The 25289-nt window shown below is 35.8% G+C and overlaps 1 protein-coding gene across 3 annotated transcripts in view; it reads left to right on the top strand.

The window, feature by feature from the left end:
- Window positions 1–24936, top strand: part of LOC100889554 (arf-GAP with GTPase, ANK repeat and PH domain-containing protein 1) — a 56188-nt gene extending 31252 nt beyond the window's left edge. The window contains exons 5-17 of one of the 3 annotated variants that reach the window (XM_030973480.1): window positions 2150–2284; window positions 4424–4791; window positions 7515–7598; window positions 11270–11386; window positions 14055–14159; window positions 14604–14787; window positions 17031–17192; window positions 17788–17928; window positions 18456–18532; window positions 19056–19224; window positions 19746–19863; window positions 20105–20465; window positions 21056–24936. In XM_030973480.1, coding sequence (XP_030829340.1) covers window positions 2150–2284; window positions 4424–4791; window positions 7515–7598; window positions 11270–11386; window positions 14055–14159; window positions 14604–14787; window positions 17031–17192; window positions 17788–17928; window positions 18456–18532; window positions 19056–19224; window positions 19746–19863; window positions 20105–20465; window positions 21056–21277 — 2243 coding nt within the window. In that variant the 3' untranslated portion in view covers window positions 21278–24936. The remainder of the gene's footprint in view (window positions 1–2149; window positions 2285–4423; window positions 4792–7514; window positions 7599–11269; window positions 11387–14054; window positions 14160–14603; window positions 14788–17030; window positions 17193–17787; window positions 17929–18455; window positions 18533–19055; window positions 19225–19745; window positions 19864–20104; window positions 20466–21055) is intronic. The other 2 variants (XM_030973481.1, XM_030973482.1) reach the window with 2 other exon arrangements.
- Window positions 24937–25289: the final 353 nt, after the last annotated feature.

Below are 25289 nucleotides of genomic sequence, written 5' to 3'. Positions count from 1 at the left end.
AATATGACATGAATGCAAATGTAACATGTAGCCAGTAGTCTTCTGCAATATATTAAATAATGAAGCTTTGCCCATTTCTTGCATTTATATGTACAATCGTAGGCATTTTTAGAATGTACATCTAGCTGTGAGGTATGCTTCCACCTCCCTGATGTAAGTCTCACTGTCATTTTTATTTGGGATTTCATTTCAAGTGAAAGATGTGTGTTTGTGTATGTACACCACTACACAGGGGATGCTTTGTTCTTCCAAGACAGCTATTTCAGTGAATCTCTTATTTATGTAGACCATCAGCAACTTGATCCTAACAGTAACACACATGTATGCGTTAAAATAGCTGTTTTTCACTGGGCTGTGACCGTATATGGAGGTGGACATGATGCAGCCTTCTTCCATTGCTATTTAGATAAAGGATATGTATAGAATCTGTCTAGAAGAATCTAACTAAATGTTTGTTGTTTTTTTTTTTTCTACTGCTGTGGTTTATTTGTAGACTACACTTATTTCAACCATAAGCTGTCATTAGTTTGAGCTTCAACCTGTTACTTTCAAGCTTTTTAATAGTCAACTTAAATCATTTAGCCCTACATATATGTGCGCTCATTTTATGTAAAATACCATTCTTGAATAGGTAAAGATTAAGTAGGAAAGGACAATGAATCTACTCTTATGTCATCCTCTTTGCTTCCTTCTGTGCCCTTCATAGTAATTTTGTGACAAGTGCATAATTGTCCTTTCCTATATCCCATCCTCAAATATCATTTTGTCTGTATCAAGCTTGATTGTATATCCAGTAAACCTTAGAATATTATCAAGCCAGAACTTCATGTATGTAAGACAGAGTTTACAGAACATTATTCCTACAGGTAACTGATACGATTGAATTGTCACTACATTGTATGAACTCTAAATGATACATTTAGAGGAACATGCCTACAGAGTATACAGACTGTATCGCATAGGTTTCTGCACCGTGTTTTATGAGAGAATCATATTTAGAGGAACATGCCTACAGAGTATACAGACTGTATCGCTTAGGTTTCTGCACCGTGTTTCATGAGAGAATCATATTTGACAAGAGTTGAACGAGGTGATCAAATGCAAGTATCAGCAGGCTTGTAGCAGGTGTCATTTTAGGAATAGATGAGAGATATTCATTGGAGTCAGGGTGCTACAGCTGGACAACCCTGGCTAGGATAGGAGCATTGCAGCAATGTAATGAGCTTTTTGACGTCACCTTTGCTTTCTCTGAGGGATACACAGTACCATGTGTACATAAATACAATGTTTATAAAGCTGAAGACAATAGCATGATGGGACAACAATATGACATTATGGATAGGTGTGTTGTCAGGAAGGTGCTTTTAGTGTGAATAGTCATGTTATTGGCAAATTAAATTATATCAGAAATTAAAGCAAGTCTGCAAATATATTACGAGCAAATTCATGACTTCTTTACCCTAAGTCAAGATATTCTACTTTGCAGTCTCCCTATCAGAAGTATAAATAACTTTTATATGTTTTATGTGATGCTCTCTGTATATTTGAAAGAAAGTTGCATAGTATCAGGTCATGGATACATGTAAGTGATTAAAATGCCAAAAGTTATTGCATATAATAGTTATTACTTCAAATGGTGGATAAAGTCCATATTTATATGTTTTGCAAATGATATTTAGTATGACAGATATATTTTGATCCTTATTTATGGTTGCACAAATTCTTTTCTTTGATGGCTTATTTTTATCACAGTGTTCCAATTTCTGTCACCTTTTCTGTTGTTTTTGTTTGTTGATCGATTTCTCATTCTCCATGACTGACTGACTACCTTGATGATAGGTGACTGTACTACCTTCTACTTCTTGTTTTCTCCCAACGGTTCACTTATTGAAACGAAAATGGACAATCCTCAAGACCTTGACTGTAAATAGGCCGCCATGTATGCGTGTCATCTTGGTGGACGGACACGGCTCAGCCAAAAAGTTCATCACCAGACTGGGCAGGGGCAGACCAGACCAGACCAGGCCAAACTAATTGCTCTCTTGCTTTCATGATTACCATAACAGATGACACCCTTTATCACCTAGCCCTACAATATTTCTCATAAAACGCTCTCTCTCCTGTCTTTTCATTTTGATTCTCGTCGCAGATGCGCTAACACAGAACTCGCCGAGGCTGATCGACGATACGAAAGCCAAGAAGCTGGCGGCCGATCTCAAGCGCTGCCCGTACTTTGAAACATGTGCAATGTATGGACTCAACGTAGAAAGGGTCTTCCAAGATGGTACGTATTACATTCTTATGTCTTTTCCAGGTTGATTTAAGTTCCATTTATGCTTTAATTTCATCACTTAGAGAGCGACAGATGTTCATTCACATTCAGCTAAATGCGCGAGAACAGGGACCATCCATTAATGTATAATACCAGTTCCATATGGTTTTTCTTTAAAAAATAAAAAAAATAAAAATTACTCACAAAATAGATGTCTATGCATGAACATGTAGGTATACATTTTGTACATTTTCATTGCAAATAGTTTATTTGCATAGAGACATTGCTTTCTGTTATTGTTTTAATCTGTTTTCCTTTTTGTTCAACTACAATAATAGTGTACATTTACAATCTACATTGTAAAAGAAATGCATTGTACATTGGCAGGTAGTGAGAAATCAAAATGAGAGGGAGGCACACTGGATTCAAACCTGACGTCCCACAAAAGGATGCATGTTTAGATGCACACAGGCACCATGAGAGATGAAGAGAGATTGCAGAGTGTGTGTTGATGATATCTTTCCCAGACACAGATGTATTAGCATACATAGATGCATCTATGAATAGAGATGTCAGTAAGCGAACCCCAATCTTTCCCACACCAGTTAGCGTCCATTACCACTTGCCAATATAACCCTTTTTTCCACATGTCACTCCTACCATTCATCCCAGTGACTGCAAATGTAATTCAGGAGCACTCTAATATAGGCCGTTCAGACAGACAAAAGGAAATTGTATACAAAACTCTTCAAGAAACACGTTTTTTTCTTTCTTAGTGCTTTGTAATATGTGATGTTCGTACTATAGAGCAGCACGCTTATTATTATCGAGGTTGTGTTAGAAAAATACTAAAAGAGGCGTTTTGCTATAAACGACATTTCTTTATAAAAAGTTCAGACTAGACATTTTCTAACTATACAATGAACTATGGTAATGTGAATGCATGGATAGAAAGGTAGAGTTCTTCTTTGTGGTCTTAGGATGGGATACACATTATACCATTAGGGAGTGGTAAGGATTGTAGAAGTGAACTCTGAAAATGAAAAGTGCTGAGGTTAAGGAAAATGGCTAGTGTATTGGCTTTATAAAAAAGCAAGTTGAGAAGGAGATGAATTTGTTGATTTTAAATCTACGAACCAGATGGCTTACCAGGACATGCATCATAAGGATGTTGAATGTATATCTTAATATTACTTTATGAATTTAGGCAATGTAGTGTTTGCTTCTTTATATCCACTTTTTTCAAAATATGAGTCATGGTGAACTACATCCAAAATTACCATGAAGATGATGCAATGGATTCCTGGAATATTTTAATTAAAACTAGTTACTAGAATCATTTTCTCCTTTAAAAAAAGAAGCTTCAAACATAGAATAGCTTTACAACATTTCACAGTGGTGATGTACACATGTTGATACAGGTTTGAAATTCATTCTTTGTGTAGTGAAACTGCTTTTAAAATTGTGATGCTTCAAGATTGGAGGCACATCTCTGTCTGTATTTCAAATATGATGCCATTGTGAAACTGAAGACTGGATCAAATCAATGTTTGATACGATCAAGTCTCTCTCACAGTCACTTTGAGTAACCTGATCAATAGTGTACATTTCTCCATGGAACTAATGGTTTCTCCCCCCTAGTACAGCTCTTAAGTCTTCAATTTCATGACAAGGACTTTGTACGAATAAGAATAAGGGTAAAGATAATGGAGAAAGAGAGAGAGAGTGAGAATGAGTGAAAGAGGAGAGAGAGAGAGATGAAAGGGAACCGACTGATCATCCCACATTTCCTACTCCTACATTCATATGATTTTCATTATAAAATGGAAAGGATAGTATTACACTTCTTTTGCTACAGGCTGTAATAGTAGAGAAAGAGACGACAATCTCTAGGGTTAGTGTACAAATGAAATTCCATTGGTACAAATGAGGTAATATCATAAGTATGTTCATATCGTATGGCAGTGATGCATGAGTGTGTCTTGATGTGAAGATTTCTTCAGAGATGGAAACGGGTTGAATAATTTGAGAAAAGAAAATCTAAATTTGTTATTTTAGTGTTGATGGGCCTGTACTGCCCTTGAACACCAGTAGTCATTGTTGAGTTGCTGAATGTTAATCATGTCTATGCTCTCTTTTTCTTTATTTCAGCTGCCCAGTTAATAGTGGAGAAGAAGCACTATCATCCGATGGCCTCCCTCTCCAACTCCAGCAGCTCCCTCCCAAGCACCCCCCACTCGGTGCGTAGCAACCCCTTCCCAGGCACAGCCCCCTTTCCTGGTCCCAACACCCTCTCTGCCCCGAGCGCCAACCACTCCAACAGTCAGCACCATCATCACCAGCAGCAGCAGCAAGCAGGAACCACTGGATCCATGGGCTCCAGGAAAGGGAGCAGAGACTCTATCAGGGAAGGATCACAAGGATCCAATCAAGGATCGGATAGAGGACCACTTCAGCCAAGCCCTAGCAGTACACCTAACTTCACAAGAAAGTCCAGGAGGAAATCAAATCTCTTCACAGTAAGTTAGAAGCAGTCATACCCATCTAATTCTCTGTCCCTGCCCTCTTTGGGGTCTGTCTCCATTAGTTATCTCCCATGTAACAAAATATGACGTCAGATGAAGTACGAAACTACATTTACACATCCTTTAAGATGAATATAGAGCAATGTGAACAGATTGTTTCCCAGGGATATTGTTTATAGTTATTGGTATGGATTATGATAGCTTGACCCCAATTCTTTCTATTCTTACCTCTCTATTAACCATCCATGAAGCTTTGATCGATCTGGTCATCTGTTTTAGAGGATTAATGCCCCCAAGCCCAAGCTTCTAATCCCGATGGAAAAACAACTCTCAGTTTAATAACCACCGTATCCATCTCAGATGGACATCATCAAGAAGGCCAAGGGGGACCTGGCTTTTTTAATTTGGTATACCTTTTATCTTATGGCAGTTACATGTAGCAACTTTTCTGGGTAGAATAGCCGACTGAAATTTTATTACAATGTACTAAGAAAAAAATTCCAATTTCTTATAGATGCTCAGAAAAAATAATGTGTTTGTAAGTAAGCAAGAAGGAAACTGGCATGTACTTAGCTTTGATTCTTCTGCTGAGGAACAAAGCACTTGAGAAGTAATGTCACATCTAAAGACACAAGTGTACATAATGCTTTGAACCAAGGACCTTCCAGTTCCAAGACCACTACATAAAGCACTGACCTATACTGTACCCCCTTTTGATGAAAATTTTGATAAAGTGATTAAACTAATGAATCAGTGAAGATTTTGAAAATTATCCAATTCAGTTCAGTTTGTATGAGAAAGAAGGACATTGAAGAAAATTGTCAAGAAAGTGGTTTGAAATGCAATGCTGTGCAAAGAGGACAGATGTTTTCCAATCTGTCCAATTCATCTTCTCCTTGCATGAGCTTGCAACATGATCTTCTGAAAGTACCTACATTCCTACAAGATGTATCAAAATCTAGACAGAACGTGGAATTCTTGGCACCTTGTGAAAGTATTTTTGTGAATTGGAAATGTCTCTTTCGATTATGAATTGTTGCTTGTTAGTCGTAGTAGCAAAAGATCAGAATTTTGTAGAAAATAGGTTTTACAAAGTGATGGAGAAATTTTACTTCCTCCAATAGATGCCTTGGGGATATATTGCTATATGTGACTGCTTTTAGATATTGGCTTAACGACAGACTACAAGATATAGACAGGCTGTCTGCTTTTATCTTACAAAAAATGAGTTTCAGGATTACATGCCCCCCTCCCCCCCCCCCCCCCCCCCCCCCCCGATCGTTTAAAAGGATTATTTTAAAGTTGCTCTCTTTTTTGTGAATCTCTCTCTTCATCTCTGCCTCTTGTTGTGCAGGATTTATGTGTTGTTATAAAGCTCATGAAAAGTCTTCATGATCACGGTGTGAATTTTTTAAATGGCATTCATCTGAGCACTTCATCACGATCACCATCTTTGACTCGCTCCTGTCATAAAATATCTTTTAAAACCCTTCATTTTCAATATTCCATTTGATTGTCTTTTGAGTGACTCTGTCTTACTGCTTTATGATACGCTCTAGATAAATGTCAATGTAATTATGCTAATATCGTCTGTTTGGAGCCAGAAGGGTGGTAACTCTGCTAATGGTTAACACCCTTCTTGTTCCAACAAATCATATCATGATCAGTTGTCCCTTCTTATTTTACATGAAGATTCTGAAATCAACCTTCCTCTTCTGTGCTGCCTTGCTGCTTCTTTACTTTACATAAAGATTCTGAAATCAACCTTCCTCCCCTGTGCCGCCTTACTGCTTCTTTTGTTTTTCCATCTTATGCATCTCTCTTCCCCAAAGGTCTCTTTTCACCTGCCCTACATAAAGGAACAATTCCCATTGCTTAGAATTCTGTATCATTCCTAGACTTAATTTTTGTAAACATGCATCCTTCAATTTTCTTGCTCAACTTCTTGGTAATATCTTAAACAAATGGTCAGTTTGGGGGATTTCTTGCTTTGTGGGACAGTGTATACTAGGGATATGACATACAAGTTCAATTATAGAATTTCAGTCCTATCAGCACAGTGTAGTGCATTTACATTTCCTTTGTCAATATCTTCATTGTTTGCTCATCCTATTAGTCATCTCCAGCCAGTCAAGTGATATATTTACCATTACATGATAGTGAGCTTACTATTTACTGGTTGACATTGAAACAGAGATGGACTCTTTATTAGTTCAGAAAAATGATTCATCAGCAAATTTGGAGCTGTGTAAATATTACTTCTATGAGACATGTTTTGACAAAGATAAATAATTATCTTCTAATCATTGTCAATGAATAAACTCATTACAAAATTTAGAAGGTATAGGATTTAGAAGGTATAGGATTTAGAAGGCACAGGATTTATAAGACATAGGATTTATATGACGTAGAATTTAAAAGGCATTTGTAGCTCCTTACTCTAATCTGATTGCTTGCTTTTAACTTGCTCCTGTAATGTCAGTAATGAAGGGATGATTGAATTGTTCATCTATCATAGCTATCACTTTACAGTTAGAAGCGGGTCTATAATATAATCAAGTTTTTTTATGGTTAATTGGTATGATACTCCTTTTGCCAGTGGCTTGATTCGTTTCAGATAAATTCTTTCCTTTCCTTCTATATCGATATAATTGAGGAGTGATATGTATGAACTGTAATTCTCTGAAGGCTTAGATGTATACCTTTTTTTTACGCAGAATTTTGTTCTGATGTCAATAGATGGCAAGACATCAGCCAGTTCGTCTCCAAGTGTGTCTCCTGGTGTGTCTGTCTATGTAGCAGTGAGTGGCATGCAGGAATGGAATGAAAGGAACACTCCCCCTCCCCCTCCCCCTCCCCTCCCTCTTTTTGCTTCTGATCTATGCATGATCCCCTGTCCCCCTGTCCCAGATCTACTCGTACTTGGCTATTAATTCGGATGTGATGGCAACTAAGCATTTGTGTATGTTTCCAACTTTCCATTAATGACAGATTGGAAATAAATATGCTTATCTCCCTCTCCACCTCGCTCGCTCGCTCGCTCGCTCTCCCTCTCCTCCTAGAATGATTCTTTTGTTCTTATGATGAGAAGAATTTCCATTGAAGGGTTGTTGCATGCAGCATGTATGGTCTATTGCATTGATCTTTTTCAATTCACTTGTAGGATTCACATTGCATCTGCCTTTTCCTGAGCATAATAGTCTTTGAATAGGTACTCAAAAGGTATAGAAGGAATATTCGATAAGGCTTTAAACAGAGGCCAATTTTTTTTAACCAAATGTGATAAAAGCATTCATTCTTTTGAATGTATTGTTCAGCAGAGACTCATATATATGGTCAAAATGTTATAGATCTACCCATCTATACTCTGTAGTATTCTGTACTTTGAACTGAATGCAGTGTCAAGTACAGCATCCATTTATATCCAGGGAGGTCCTATTCACTTTCTAATCAGTACTGTATCATTTCATTAGCCTACTGATTGGAAGCAATGCCTTTCGACTTCCAGTTCGATCCAGCCTCTGTATCTCACCATCTCTCCTAGTTTAATAGATTACAATACAATCCTTGTATGTGAATGGTTGGGAGAAAAGAAAGAGTTCTAAAAGAGGTAAAACTGATGTGACAGATTGTGAAAAAGCTGAACTTTTGAACTTGATTCTGAATGTGGCCTGCTAGCCTAGCTGTTAAGCTCCCAGAAGTGGCCTGTTTGGTGATGTGGCATTCTGTATATAAGTACAATGCCTGGAAGGGGCACGTATAGCCATCAAACTAATATATTTAATTCCCAATCCGAAGTGCTTATAGAATTTTCACGAATATCCCAGGAAACTTGGATTTGATAAACTCTGTGGGTGTCAATTTTTATTGAATTTTTAAAAAATCTTTTAACAAGACAGTTAACTTTCTATTACAGAAGATTGTGATGGGGGTCACCATGCACTATCACTACTTTAGGAAACATTTGCATCTTATTATTTAGGACATCTGTGCTTGGGGATATGAAGATGTACAGATGTAGATTAAGGAATTCAGTTGTCTTGATCTGTATGTTAAGGGGATGCATCTCGTTGAAATGTGGTAGATATATATGTACATGTATGTTAGAACTTAGACGTAGGAGCTCTGCAAGTGAGTCAAGGGTTTTAGTAAATACCAACCTGCCATCTAGGGTGGATGTTTGCCTCCAGAAGACAGACAAGGAAAAGTGGTTTACAAGAATTAAATAAGCTTTTGCGGTGTTCACTCTGAAGAACCTCATAGCTCCCTTGCTTCACAGTGTCCATCGACTGCAGCTTCTACTTGAAGCTCCTACACTATTCTATCTGCATGTTTAGAGCCAGATGATGTGTGTACAAGTATATGGGTTAACACCCTTCTAGATATGCATAGTTTATTTATAAGCTTCAATTAGGTATGGGGCTATGATAATCATGATTTATTCTGATGGAATAATGTTAAATTTTCATGGAAATAGTTTTGTTTTAAGCAGCTCTTTCCATGCATACTTTACTCTGCGATCTTTCTATTTCTATTTTCCTTTCAAATGATTCCTTATTGTACACTACAGGGTTTTTCTTTGGTTTGGTTTTATCAAGAAATAACACTTGCACTGAAAATTTTGAAATGAACCCATTACAATGTAAAATATTATTTGATTGGAATTAGTTGTTGCTGGCTGACCTACTTCACTTGTGGAATTGAGCGGATCAATATTTTGTTCATCATCTGTCCGCGTTATACAGCTTTATCTATTTTCTATTCCAAGTCACTGAGTATTATTCATTATGCAGATAGGGAAGCAGCGACACACTTTCTAGATTTGAACAGGATCTCAACAGTATGAGGACAAGCAACTAATCCCTTGCGTGAACTCCCGTTAGTGAAATTAGTCATCGCACAAATCATTACAAATGGCAAGAGATTGAGAAAATGAGCGATTAAATCAATACAAATGGAAAGAGATTGATAAATGAGCAATTAAATCATGGACTCGTAGGTTCTGCCTCATCTCACTAATACAGATTTGGATAATCATTGGTTTGTGGCTGATTGCCCTGGTTGCCCTATCACTTAACAGAGAATTCAGAATAAGCCAGGAAGCAATCAAGGAGGGATTGTGCTGTGATGAAAATCATCCTGAAAGCAAAAGTTAAAAAGCATTTAATTTTACATTATATTAAATCTCATTTTTGTTTTGTCTTTACCCAATCTATCCTCACTTTATTTTGTTTGTTTGATTACTAGTATATATACATTGCTTCAGTATATAATGAGAGCAGATTGCAATCATTCTTGTTTTTAAATCAACAGGACATGTCTTTTAATTTCTCATAACAAAATTATGTGCAGTTATCTAGGGTCCTTTGAATTTATATTATATTTTCTATATAACATATGATAAAATAGTGTATAGCTAAAAAAAAACTGTTCCTTGGTATAAGAAAAATGTAGTTCTTGTCGTTCCATATTGTTCACTGTTATCTGGAACATGTAAATGTACAAATATGAAACATGTGGATGTTTACAACCTAGTGTGCAAAATCATACTCTAATTTGACACCTTACCACAATTTCTAAAGCCTTGAGCAGATCCTAGAACTGTCAGTTTCGGGCCGTGTTAGCAGTTCTCAAACTACACAGACAATTGTAGTCTTATAGTGCCGACACTAGTCCACTTAACAAGTGACAAGGCTTTGTGTCTGCAAACTAGGTGTAACCACTGTGGAAAGTTAAAGCTTTGTTACATTATACACTTCTTAGAATGAGAAGAAAAATTATACTGGTACTTTCATTCCCATCAGAAAGCCAGATACATCATACATGTATACAGCCAACCCTATGGAAGACACGCAGGGAGGAAATCGATATGACCCATTTTACTTTCACTGTAGCAAGATTTCAGGCAAAGGCCAAAACGACAGGTGTTTTAGGAGTAGGGAATAGATCTGAAAAACGTCTACAATGTAAAAAGATTCAACAAATTGTCCCTTTTTCCCATGTGATCTGAGACGATGGACCTGATCACCAACCCAGATGGAATCGATAGTGTCAAAAGAGCAAACTGTTGGCTTGATCTGGTTACTAGCTTACTGCATGTTTGGCCTATTATTTGATCTACCAGTACTTTTGTGCATCTCTGCTCTTGCTCCTGAATGTTCATTTTCAGTCTTTGTGTGTATTTAATGTGTAATACTTCTAATCCCAATGAATATGTGTTATCTTTTCACTTTGCTCTATATGTTGTATATCACATTGTTTTTGTTTTGTTGGGGGTTGTTTTTTGTGTACATGTGTGTGTGTGTTTGCTTTACATTTATTGTGACAGCCAGCCTACCAGAGATCTATTAGCTCATAATACAAATATACTAACTCCATTGAAGTCCTATCAGTGGGGGAAATGACAAACAATAGATATAAATTCAACTGTCAGCAAACAAAATAATGATACATTTTTTGTTTGTTTTTGCAGCCCAACAAAGGCAAACCTCAGAACAATGAGACTAAGAATGGTGGTGGTGATAGCAGCTCTCTTCCCAACCATCATCAGAGAGGGATCGGAAGCGGCAGGAGTATTCCAGTCAAGCAGGTAAAAAACATTTGTAGTTTAGTTTATTTCATCAATATGACAGAAATACATCTTAACGGAGTGAGGACGATCATGTTAAGTTCACGCATGAAAATACAGTCACCATTGAGAATGATATACATTATACATGTACATATAGTGCAGTCACACATTGTGTGATAATTTTAAGTCTTTGTTTTGAAACACGTGAATTATATTTTATAGAGTCTTTAGATAAAACTAAAATTGTTGTTGATGTTTTCATCTTCATCAATCTCAGTTTTGACATGTTTTAAAGGCTCTGTCAAAAATGTTCTTCATGTACTATACTTGTACCCACCTTGTATATTTTAGTAAGTTTTGCCATTGACTTTGCTTGTAAGAAATGTAGAAATGCAGCCCTATTTGGTGACGTTACCCTGTCCTGTCAATGACCTTTCTGGCTATTAATTATTCAGTTTTGACGTTCTTTGATATATTTCATGCGGCATTTAGTCTGCCTTGGTGTGTGAGGTTTGTCACCCTCTGTAGTTTGAATTGCAAGCTAAGAATAGATCAGAGGCCAATTGGGAAAATTAATGGGGCTGAACAGAACGATTCTTGTATTGTGGAATATCGCATTTATCCTACTTGTTATTTGTTGTTGCTAAATTGGCCATATCATCACTGAATGTAGAAATATGTTTGATTTCAATTTGAAAGATAAGCTTCAGCCAGTAATGAAATTATCGGTCTGATCTTGATATTAAACAGAATTTAAAATTCAAGTTTTAGTTTATTCTCTCCAAGCTTCAAATGAGTGATTAATCATGGTATGAAAATATATAGAAAACATAGAGAAAACAAGTAATGCAGTCTACTAAGTTATCTCTTTCTTTCTCCCCATCACTTCTTTTTGACAAATATCAAGTAATAAATATAATGTTGTTTGTTAAAGGTAGAAGGTAGAAACAATTTTTGGCAATAGATTAAATTCAGTACCACTAAAGCAGTACATCAAGTCTGTGGAGTCTTTTTAGGTTCCTAATAATGCAAAAAGATGGTCATTTAAACAGTAGCTGATGCAAACATGATGTAGCTTTATTATTTACCTTCCAGGCATTGTGCATGGTATGGTGTCCACCAGTAAGCAAATACTGACCTGTCCACTCAGTTTTATTGGGTCAAGTGTGTTTGTGAGAATCATAAAACAGTCTGTATTAATAGATCAAGGAGGTGTTGACCACCATGTAGTAGCTCAACCAACTGAAAATATATCTCAGGATGCTATACTCAAGTCTTCTTAGTTTAAAATTGTTACAAAATCATATAGAATCAATAGAATCATCATATAACGAAAGGAGCGTACAGACAAGATAAGATCTTATAAAGAAACTAGTTTTGAAGAGGTGAATCAATGGGTGCTCATCATAAGCCCCGCCCTCTTACATGATTTGTATACAATATAATGTTCAGCTAATTTTGAAGAGCTCAAGAGCATTAAGAGCAATGGTCTTCAAAACCACCTAACAAGCATTAAACCTCTAAAAAATTCTTCTAAATGGGCCCCCATTGTCTTTTAGCTTCCAAAGCAAAATGTAAACCTAGAATAGAGTTCATTTGAATCCAACAAGAAGTGAACAGTAGCCAACAAGAAAAAAAGTAGTTCTGCACTTGTCAATGTACTGAATCCTGTTTTTATGATTTGATTGGAGGCGATCCTCCTGCTTTCTTTTCTGTGGTTTTATTTTGGCTGTTGGCACTTGTCAGAGCAATAACAATTTTTTGTTTTATGTGAGGCCATGGGGAGGGGCTTAAGAGTGCTGTGTATGAAAATATGAGTGAAAGACAACTTAACCATCATTTGTTACATAAAACTATAAGACACTTATGAAAGCCAAGAGACGCTGTGATTGAATTAAGGTGTCATTCATATCATAATGTAGCATTCACCTGGCAGTGTTTAGGCAGGTTTCAAACAGGTGGGAATTGAAAGGAGATTTAACATGATGTAAATTTGATGTGAATACTCTCAACAAAGTGCAACACTCTTTCATTTTAGTACAGTCATCGTCTTAGCAGATGAGGATATAGACATTTTCAGGCACTTTATCCATTCAAAAGTACAGAAGAACTGTGTGGTGTTTGTTTTTCTTGTTAATTTTTTTCTTGTTATTTAATTTTTTTTTGGGAAGGATTTCATTGGCCATAAATAATACACAATCCTTTCCCACAAGACACATGAGAACATTAAAAAAACATTATTGGAGAAGTAAGAATACAAACTTGAAAGTCACAATAGCTCTGTGATAAATCTGATACCACAGTGCATGAACAGGGAAGTCACTGGGAGATTATTTCTTCTTCATGTGATTATGAAGATATTGAGAGTTTACACTCCTTGAAGCTTGTAATGCTTTCACTTGCAATGATGCCTGTGTTGAAAGTTTGCCTTTTCATTTAAATTTAGATATTGGATTATGCTTAATAAAGACCTGTGTTTTGTTCAATGATGAACCGATATACATGTACATGTACAGTGTAAGTACAAGTTTGTTGGCATCCCATCTAAATGGGTTAATTTTGATAGCCGCATTTAAATGGGATGTCAGAGAACTTGTACGGTTTTGTGGAACACTGCCATACATGTATGTGCAACAGTATGCATTTCTGAATTGATTTATGCTTTTATTTTGATTGATTTGTGCAGGGTTATCTGTACAAGAGGAGTAGCAAAGCATTAAACAAAGAGTGGAAGAAGAAGTATGTGACGCTTTGTGATGATGGCAGATTAACATATCACCCAAGCTTACATGTAAGTAATTATTCTAATCTTTTAGTTGAAATCACAATTCGCGATATAAAAAGATGGTAGCTATAACAAGGGAGTCTCCTCCATTATAAGGCAGTGTTGCATTTATTATCTTGCCTCTTCTTGTTAAGAACTGTTATTGATTTTAAAAACAGTACCGTAAGATTGCAAAGAAATTAGATATTTATTGAATGTTATTTATGATGCAAGTGGATTGCTTTATTCAATTGTTGATCTTGACTTACTTTAGCAATGCCTTGCTCAATAATCCATTAGTAATGAAGGGTATTTACATATAAAGCTGTTAAACATTCCTATACGCTAACTTATTTCTGCTTCAAATTCATTTATTTCTTAAATTCTTTGTAAAGTGTAATATTTTTTTTAAATCACTTTTTGAAACTCCAATTATAATATTTACCTACCCACACATTTGTCAATATGTAGGACTACATGGACGATGTGCATGGTAAGGAGATCCGTCTACTCAACACAACAGTGAAAGTACCTGGAAGGAGACCTCCCTTAGCTAGAGCAAACACTCAAGTAGGATCAAATACATCATCGTCAAACTCAGGGACCAATGGCATTGCTAACAACATGAAAGCCATGACAATATCAGGCCATGCTGGTAAGTTGATCTATCAATCTTTCTCATCTTACAAGCTTGATCATCTATCCCCTCTCTCTGGCATCATCAGAAGCCCTCTTACCCTCTCCAATAAGGGTGGGTGTATTGAATTTCTTGAAATAAAAAGTATTCATTTTCTCATTGTGTCTGAGATACATATATGATTATGAGTGTAGAGGTATTTCCTGTACCCCCCCCCCCCCTGTTTTTCACCCTTTTTTACTTCCTCTTATTCATATTTTCATTGCTCTGTCGATTCTTCATCTGTTTTTCCTTTCTTTGTTTATAGTTTAATCCCACCAGCTGTTGTAATGCATTTCTGTAATAGCTTTTATGAAGATGTCACAACGGTTTCATGTGTATAGCAGAAAGGAGAGGAATTTCTTGTACTCTAAGCTATGAAGGCTTGTTCAGATATATAACATGGTAAACCGCCGCCCAAAAAACACTGCCTCTGTTTTTTTGACATGTAAATGAATACCTACTGTTGACAGCAAAGGTCCTGTGCTTATTAAGTGAGCTCTGTTTATAAAGATACAGAGATGTGAATTAAGCTATGACCATTTACATCATCATGTTTGTGTGTATATGCCACTGTTTTGCCACGTCATATCTGAAACAGGCTTTAGGAATTTCCAATTCTAGCACTCATCTATGAGGCAGATAGAGGCATGGGAAATCATATTTCAAATTGCCAAAGGGACTGCAATCATAAGAAGTAGGTGATAGCTTATGCTTATATTTAGTTGAACACTGAACAACAATCAAGCACCATTTTGGTACATGTATGAGAAGTGCAACAAGTCCATTGACTGTGCACAGTCTGTGACTGCATGCAAGACATTCATGAAGCTTAACACATTCATGTAGCCTAAATGGCCAACCATATGCTGCATGTTTTAATGAAAGATCATCTGATAGTAGAGTATGCCCCAGGGAAGAAAGCCTGTCTGCAGATATGCAGATATAGTCCGGGAGAGGGGAATGGGGGAGATCGTTGGTGTTTGCCGTCTTACTCCTCATGCATCTGTTTAAAATGATGACAGTACAATTTTGATTGAGTGGAAATATACTATATTTCTATTGGGATAGGGGGTGGTATTGACTATTTGACAGATGATCATCGATGAGAAATAGCAGTTTTAAAAATGGGGGAGGGGGAAATGTATTCCCTTAATCTTTCTGGCAACGTCACTGGCTGTCAGACCTGATGTTCGCTGCTTCATGCAACATTGATTATCTTAGAAGGTTGAAGATGAGTCAGTGTCGGAGAAATTGAGCTTTGCTCCTTCATAGAGATAAAGCGAAACCTTTACATTTATGGGTAACATGATCTTCATCTCTCTCTCTCCCTCTCTCTCTCTCCCTTTCTCTCTCTACCCCTCTCTCTCTCTCTCTCTCTCTCTCTCTCTTACCCCTATTTATCTCTCTCCTATATATCTCTTTCACCCCTCTCTCTGTACCCCTCTCTCTCTCCCCTCTCCCCTCTCCTAGTCATCATATCTGAAGGTAATGGTCTGTCATTACATTACAATGTGGCCAATTTGAAAGGCTCCTTAAAGGTTGGGGGGAGGTTAGAGATGTTATTATCATGATGAAGATAACCTTTCCTAATGTATGAATGAGAAAGGCCACATTAAAGACAATAGGCACTCATGATGTTTATCTACATAGTACTTGCACATCAAGATTTTATATGAAAATGAGATTCAACACTATCTTTTACTTTTATTTGGATTATTGATAGTAGTTCGAAGAATTGTAAAGTATGATATTTTCTGTTGCATTTCAGAGGCTTCTCCAAACTCATCTTTGCAACAAATCTCAAAGCCTGTGCAATTACAAGTAGATATTAACCATTAACCATTAGGAGCCAGAGCACATAACACTGAGTTCCCATAGGACGTATATTTATTCAGATGGTCATATCTCAGCTAATACTTAACATATTCGATTGGTTTTCGACATATGGACATTATTTTTGATGCTCTTTCGGAAAATGAAGAAAAATATAGAAATTGTAAAAATAGATTTTTGATGACGTCACACTTCACCACTCTATACAGGACCGGGCACTCATTCCAGCCATGGACCTACTTCGTGCTCGTAGTAGGTCCATGTTCCAACAAAGCAGCTCTATCAAGAGATACGAGTAATCCTATGTTATCACAGAGAGAAGTCCAAGAAGCTAAGACGAAGATCACTAACAGATGTTTGTTTTGTTTTGTTTGTTTGTTTTACAGGACCTGGCATTCATTCCAACCAAGCAGCTCTATCAAGAGATACAAGTAATCCCATGTTATCGCAGAGAGAAGTCAATGAGGCCAAGGCTAAGTCTACATCACTGCCCAGAGATACATGTTTCTCAGATGCTGTCGTCATCTCAAATTCATCCGTCATGCCAAGTAAGCCAGGACTCTTTCTAACATTTTTTCAGGATTTGTGAACAATTTTGTTTTATTCAGTAGGGAAAGATTTGTGGCCATAGATACTGAAACTCTTTTGAAAACGTTATCTCCATCCAAACTTCCCTAAACATGAATGCAAAATGTTCAGTGTTTAATATGCAAGTTTGGAAAGAAAGATTATTTGTAATTGTAAGGATCCTTGCACATGTTTACAGGTAGACCCTTTCCAGGTCTTTTGGACAAGATAAGAGCCTTATGTCTGATTTCAAAATGTGATTATCATCTTAATTAAAAATTAATAAAGCAGAATACAGGTATTGTTTCTTCATGTAATTTTAAAATGTAATAAAAATGGATATTCAACTAACACAATTTAAAACTATGTTCTGTCAGATACAAATTCTACAAACCTTTCTCAAATTTTGAGATGATTTTAGAAGATGATGTCAAAGACTTGGTATGTCACTCATTGTCAAATCCTGAATTTCTTAAGTTGAGTTACAGAGTTTTTCTTGACTGGGAATGAATTACTTCAGATATTTAAAGGATTCCAAACCTTTTACATTTCTTGTGTCTTTCAATTTTCTTTCAGGCATGTCGAATGGGGTAGATGCTCCTCTCTCCTTCCCTCAGATGGGGATGACGAGTAAAGATGGTCATGGGTCCAAGAAGAAACATAGAAGATTGAGAAGTTCAGGAGGAAATAAGAGCTTAGATCAGCATCATTTAGAAGGTAAAATTTAGTCAAAGTGGCAAAGATACTTCCCTATGCCAAACATCATAAACACGCAAACCTTTACAAATCTGGATGCAAATTGAATGCCATTAATACATTATTTATTAATAGTATGAAGAGTATGAATAATAATAATTAGTATGAATACTGATTGAGATTTAGATGATCCTTGGATCCTTTTCTATCCACGTATGAACACCAAATTGAGTGACCATGTACTTTCTGTATTTTGGAAAATGATAAAGTTCAAAACTCTTGCTGTTCTGATACTACATTCAAACCTTTTTTGTTTAATGTGTAGAGCAGGAATCAAGCATTTATAAATGTTTGGGTTTTTTAAATTTCAGATAACAGTGGAGAATGCAAAAGTGTTTCTTACAGGTTTTTTAAGGCTTGGGGTTTTGAATGCTAGGATGTAGAGATTTTAAAGTACATATTGTCTAAATTTTTGCAAAAGTATTTAACCTCTTTTATACTCAAACTAATATCTGATTGTTGTTTGTTTTTGTGTGGTTGTATTTCAGCAGAGAGTGAAGACTGTGAGTTTGTCATTGTATCATTAGACAACAGGCAGTGGAATTTTGAGGCAACAAATTCAGAGGTAAGCTTTTCTATTCCTTTCCAGGTACTGTGAAAGCATGAGAAAAGGCAGTTTATATTATATCTTTACTGACAATGTTTGCTCTTAAAAATGGCTTAAACTTGTCTCAGGTTTATGTAATGGAGCAACAACTTATGATAAAACATACAATGTAATTCTGTATTGCTTGATCAAAAAATGAGTAATCTAATAAGGATAAACAGGGAAATATAATGTTGTCTCTATGTCAGAAGAAAAGAAGTATCCATAAATTTGATACAGTATTTAAAAAATAAGAAGATACACATGTGAAGATTGATAAATCAGAGTACGATTTCAAAATGTGGTGCTATTGAAATGACACTTTTAGTGTAAAAGTCCCTGTTCCTATGTCAAGGAAGCTGGTTATAAACTTAGCGTGAGGATGATTGGGTACTGACTGTTTTCTTTAAAATCACATGCTCAAACAAAATGTGAATTGCATCATGATGTCAGTTACAGAAAGTAACCCATTTTGTCCCATATGATTTATTTGTTTCACTAGGAGAGAGACGGATGGGTGGTAGCTGTTGAGCAGAGGATATTAGCGTGTCTTCAGACCAACGAGAGTGCAAAGGGCAAATGTCAACTCTCCAATCTTGAACGAAGCGCCATCGTAGACACCATTAGGAAAGTCAGGGGGAACGGGTCGTGTGTCGACTGTGAGGCACAGAGTAAGTTTACCAAACCAGACAAAGAGGATACAATATAGTAGTAAGCCTAAAATAATCCCTTTGGACCAAGATTTGATTCTTCCCTCCCTGTCGATTCAATCAATCTATGTGTTTTCACTATTAATTTCAGTTGGTGATACTCATAATTTACTGTTAAAACATACACAGGGAGTGTGCTTCTCATTTAAAATAACATGTTTAAGAAGACACTGTTTCTTTGTAAGAGTAAAAGCCACATTGATTTATTCCTCAGGTATTTATCAAAACAATACTTCATTTTCATTCAATCTACTTGACATAAAAAGAGATAGGTACAAGGTAACTTACTTGTAGTATGCTCCACAAGGTATTTTTATCAGACAAGTCAAAATTAATCATATCATATTGGCAGGAAACTCCTATAGAAGTTCTTTTTGTTCTAAAAGAAAGCTCTGTTTATTTGAAATATTCATGTTTTTATTGCACATCTTGGGTAAAGTTGTATGGAAGGTTCTTTGATGTTCTATCATATTTCTTTTTAGATCCCGACTGGTCGAGCTTAAATCTTGGAAGCTTAATGTGCATCGAATGTTCGGGTATTCACAGAAATCTGGGGTCACATATCTCCAGAGTTCGGTCGTTAACGTTAGACGAATGGCCGTAAGTACCACATTCATATGCATGATCATGTCTAATTTATTTATTTTAAACTAGTTCATGCAAGCTCCATGGTAATTATAAAATGTATTTATTTCTATAATAAGAATGGAAATATTTTTATGATTACAGATTTTACTTTTTAATTTGCGTAGAATAGATTTCTCTTACTCGCAAAAATTCAATGTAAATGGAATGTTATTAAGCATATGCTTTCCTCTTATCTTCATTTATTGACCACCAGACCTGAGTTAGCACAAGTGATGATGCTCTCTGGAAACGCTCTGACAAACAGCGTCTTTGAAGTGTCGTTACACAATCACGTCAAACCTACAATCACGTCAGGCCGCGAAGAAAAGGAGAATTGGATTCGAGCCAAGTACGAGAGGAAAGAATTCATCGCACCCTACCCCTACCCCGAGAGGAACCTCGGCCAGCAGCTGATGGAAGCTGTCATCAGGGAAGACATCAGGGCTGTCATGCTCCTATTAGTTCATGCACAGGAGGATGAGGTGAACTATCGCTATGGCGATGGAGATGGGAGGTCTGCTCTCCATCTTAGCTGTGCTATGGGAAACGTCGTCATCACACAACTTCTCATCTGGGTAAGTCATCTTTTCGGATTCAAAATTTCTTCCATTTCTTTCTTTGAAATTACAAATAAATAAACTTAATATTAGGTGCAGTCCTTGAAAAGGAAGTTAATTCCTGCCTTACACTGCATAGAACACTTACTTGGCACTTAACCTTGGCTTATAACCTCGGACAGTTTACTTACAAGACCAATGTATGATACACAAATATTTTATGTGAAAGCTATGGAGAATGTAACACTTGGTAATTGAATATGAAGAAATTGTATTTGTATAGTGAAATCATTCAATGAAGACAAGGAATTAAAGTTATAATTTATGTAAAAACACAATAATGTCATCATGTTAGGAAATACTTCATTACAGGCAGTTTTAATTGCTGTCATTTTTCTACTCAAAAGATGAAATCTCCCAAGTATCCTACCAGTTTGATGTTTTTTAACTATTTTGTTCCCATTGTCACTTTATTATATTATTCATTAAATTATTCAATGGAATTTATTTTCATATTGTCTAATATAGTTTATGTTGTCAAGTGAATATGAAAGCAAAGAAAGTAAAACTGTCCCAACAATTCTATTCCTGCTATTCTTCCTCTCCAGTACAAACTGAACGTGAACATCACTGATGCTGATGGGAGGACAGCACTAGGGTATGCTAGGAGTGTAGGAGCTGATGACTGTGCTAAGGTGCTCATCATGAATGGTTGCCAAGACAATGAAGATTTGAACTCTAACATGAACAATAGCACGTTACTGAGAGTGCCCCCAGGCCCCGGGAGGGGGCATCATCTTCCAGGCGATAAGATGTCTAGTGTAATATAGGATAAGGGAACATCTGGAATTGAGAGCTTGTGATGTGTTTGGTCGTAAGATGAAGAGAATGAGAGACACAGGATAAAAGAGGGAGAATGAGAGGAAGGGAGAGAGGGAGAGAGTTAGAGATGAAAGAGGAAAAAAGAGGAAGATAAAGAGAGAACAAGAGAGAGAGAGAGAGAGAGAGAGAGAGAGATAACAATATGATTCATTGATAATTATGAATATATAAATACATGTGGGACATGAATATAAGTGCTTAGACCCTTATCTTTGCAGCATATATTACTGCAGTACATGTATGTGTCATTCAAATCAGGCTTCAAGCCATATTATATCAGTTGATGGATTAATGGAAACAATAATGGAAAGCTTGTGGCTAGTTTTTCTGTTCTTTCCAGATCTCAGAAAATTGTGCTTTGAACTCCGTTTTGGAAAAAGCTTTAGCAGATATCGTTGCCTGCTACTGTATTAGCAATCACCCTAAAGCAAATACATGTATTTCCACTTATTGCAGTATGCTGATGGTTAATGAGTGAATGCATTGAAATACTGTTGCTACCCGGATTTGATCAGTTGTAGTGCTTTGTTATATTTCACTGAGAATCTATATCCGTGTAGGTCATTGTTGTTCTCGTGGAGTTTCATTGCATTTAGGCTCAAAATGGTCTTACACATATTACTATAGAAATGACATGATAGAATATGTGTTCGAACTATCACGTTTCCACATCTTATTACATGTACTCTACTCATTGATGAGGTATAAAATATCACACTGCAGAAATGATGTGAGATGTGTAGTTGGAGTACAACAAAATCCCATTTACAGAGTGTGATCAGCAGCTTTGAGAGGTTCGTTTTTGCTTTGAAAAATCTCCTCTCTTCATCAAGAAAACAAAATTGGGAATTTAAAAATGCTTTAAACAGTATTCATTTGATAAATCAAGTTGTGTTATTTATGATAGGATGAAGGATAATCCACCAAACTTGTTCTCTGTTGGAATGAAACGCATCCCTTTGTCAGAGCTGTAGGCTACGTGCATTTGATGCAACTCCTATGACATACATACATACCTTGCCAGGGATGATTCCATGCAAAGACACAGAAGAGTTTGATGGTGTTCCTTCTAATAATTGTGCAATGATTTTTAGTATTTTCCTACTTGGTGTATAGAATCTTCTCTGTAAATGTATCTTAGTTAGTCCTTATTTTAGACCCACTAGTCAATTGTATAGCTTTAGGACTATTCTGATCATTAACATGTATACATACTTTATAAAATATGTAAAGTTCTTTAGATATGATACAGTCATACACTTTGTCCATAATACATGTAGATATATCATACAAAAACATCATTAAAAACAGAAGCATTTTACCTATCCTTTTAACTGCTTTTTAGAATTTCTTGCTATTCATAAATGTGTGGTCTTAATGATAAAAATCCTTTTTTTTTTTAAAACATATGTGCAAATCAGGATGTAAGATTTTCCCTCAGTATAAGTATGATTCTATGGGAGTTTAATAATTCAGAGTATTGTAAATCTGACACAAAATATCTGCATGAATAAAATTCATTTTCCTTCTCTTTTTGTCAGTTTGAGGCTTGGGAGAAAGCTTGGAATATATTATTAATTTGGTTAAATAATGCTGATGGTGCTTCATTTTCATACCAATTGTTTGTTCATGTTTTAGATTAGGATTTATCCCACACTTGGCTGTTTAACTTTAGTTGTGATAAAGATTTATCCTGAACTGTAGTTCTAACTATGAACATCTTTTCCCCTTGTCCAAAATAATCATGTGAACATGCGTTCCATTTCCCCAAAGAAGGGTGCGACTTGTTTGAGGATGAAGGGAAAAATCATATGAATGTGAACATGAAACACATTATCTTTGAAAACCAAGACTCTGGGGAAATTTGCCGTAGAGGAGTATGCAGTAATGAATGTACCTTACTTGCTCCTTCACTTTTCAATATAATATGAGTAAGATTAATAATGGTCTATATGTACAATACCTGTTTGGCAAATAACATAACTGGACAACATTGACCACCCTAAACCCCAGAATACACAAAGACTATATATTATTTTGCAATATGAGGCTGGGAAGTTTTCTATTTTTCTTGCTGACATTTTTTCCTTACAATTAAATCATGTAGGATTTAGAGAGTGTATGAAGGTATTGTTGTAAAGTGTTTGTACTTTGTAGTGTGGTAGTAGATGGGTGAACATGAGAGTACAGGTGTATGTGCATGGTGGTATGCGTGGTGGTGGTGGTGTGCAGCAAGTTTTTGAATGATGATTACGAAAGCCATCCAAGGATACCATAATTTCTTGCCATAAACTAAGTTGTGGTTTAGTAATTGAGAATAATGCAATGCAAATCATTTTGATATAAATGCTAAATACTATGATTAGATCATTGTTTGTATTTAAAGCCAGTGTACCATAGTAGTTTTATTAACAGGTGTTGGTTAACAGTGTCGGAATACACTAAATCTACATGTGGAAGTTGATTAATTGATAGACTAATGGAAGATTACAATGTATGCATAGTTCCTTTGGTTATTAAGATACTTATAATCAGAAACTGTATTCATATACATATGATTCTATGATTGTAAGGTGAAAGAAAGTTAATGACCCTCTTCTATTATTTAATGCCCTTTACATACCTGCTAACCATTTCTATATGGAAGCAATGATTGCTGTGTTATGGCCTTCAAACTATTGTTATGAACCCTAGATTGTACTCTTTTTCTGGAGAATTCACCATAAAACCATACAGAACACACTGTTTTCCTAACTTTGTTTTAGGAGATTCCTATTTTTGTTGTGGAAGGTTTGCAGCTATGTCTTTATTTTCCTCGGACACATTCAAATAAGTTTATTCATCCGATTTGGGAAAAGTGTGTCGTACATTTTAAGTGTGCAGTGAGTGAGTTTTGTGCTATTCAAACAGTGTTAACCAATACCTTTATCTAACATTATGAGTGTAAATAGTCTATTCTTGTCCATGTGATATATTATCAAATCTATGTACATTTAAAGAAAAGAGGGTGTCAACAAATTCCAATCTCTTTGTAAATTATTTCATGTTTTCTTCTGTACATTGTAAATGTGATGCTCATGTTTAAAAGAAAAGTGTCTCTGTTGAAAATACAAGTCATTAACATGGTGAACTCCACAGTATTTACAGTTATAGAACTAGCTGATGACCAGACTTTGTAAGGTCAATATCTAGATCAACATTCAATTCAACTTTATTATCTCTACAAAAGTTTATGTACAGTGAGAAATTTCTTTCTATCTTGTAAACAGTGACAAGGAGTTATGGAATTGTCTTTCATATTTGTAATGGGTTTGATTTTATTTTGTAATGTATTTGTACTATTATATTAGAGGGATGTTTTCTCTTTTTTCATAATTCCCACTAGAAATTCATTCATCTATGAAACACAATTCCATAACTTTCATATTTTGATTTATTGTCTCATTTCATTTCTAATAAAAAGCCTGTGTCTGGCTGTTATTTGAATGAAAGTTATGTATTTGTGAATGCAAACAAACTAACATGAATGGACGATATGAAATGGAGAAAAAAATAACTTTAATAAAAATGATGAAATAAATGATTAAATAAGTATATATTATTGAAATATTGACTCTGGTGGTAAATTTGAAATTCTGTTCAATTTATGTTTTGGTTAATTGGAGGGTATTTGTATTGGCTAGAGGTTGGCTAGTGTGGACAAAGGAAATTTGAACAATTTCTTGTCCAATTCAAGCTGATGATGGTGGTGATGATGATCAGGAGGATAGAAATGATGATACTGATGATAATGGTGAAGATGATGATGAAGAAGAAGAGAAGGATGCTGAAGATAGTGATTGATGATGGTAATGACAGTGAGGATGATGATTATAATGATGGCGATGATGATGATGATTAAAATAATGATAAAGATGGTGAAGATGATGATTATTATGATGGTGAGGATGATGATAATGG

The sequence above is a fragment of the Strongylocentrotus purpuratus genome, unplaced genomic scaffold, assembly GCF_000002235.5.
Source record: "Strongylocentrotus purpuratus isolate Spur 01 unplaced genomic scaffold, Spur_5.0 spur5_scaffold_6, whole genome shotgun sequence".
In the NCBI taxonomy this organism is placed as follows: domain Eukaryota; kingdom Metazoa; phylum Echinodermata; class Echinoidea; order Camarodonta; family Strongylocentrotidae; genus Strongylocentrotus; species Strongylocentrotus purpuratus.
The sequence above is the reverse complement of the archived record's forward strand: the minus strand, read 5'-3'. Positions and strand labels throughout refer to the sequence as shown.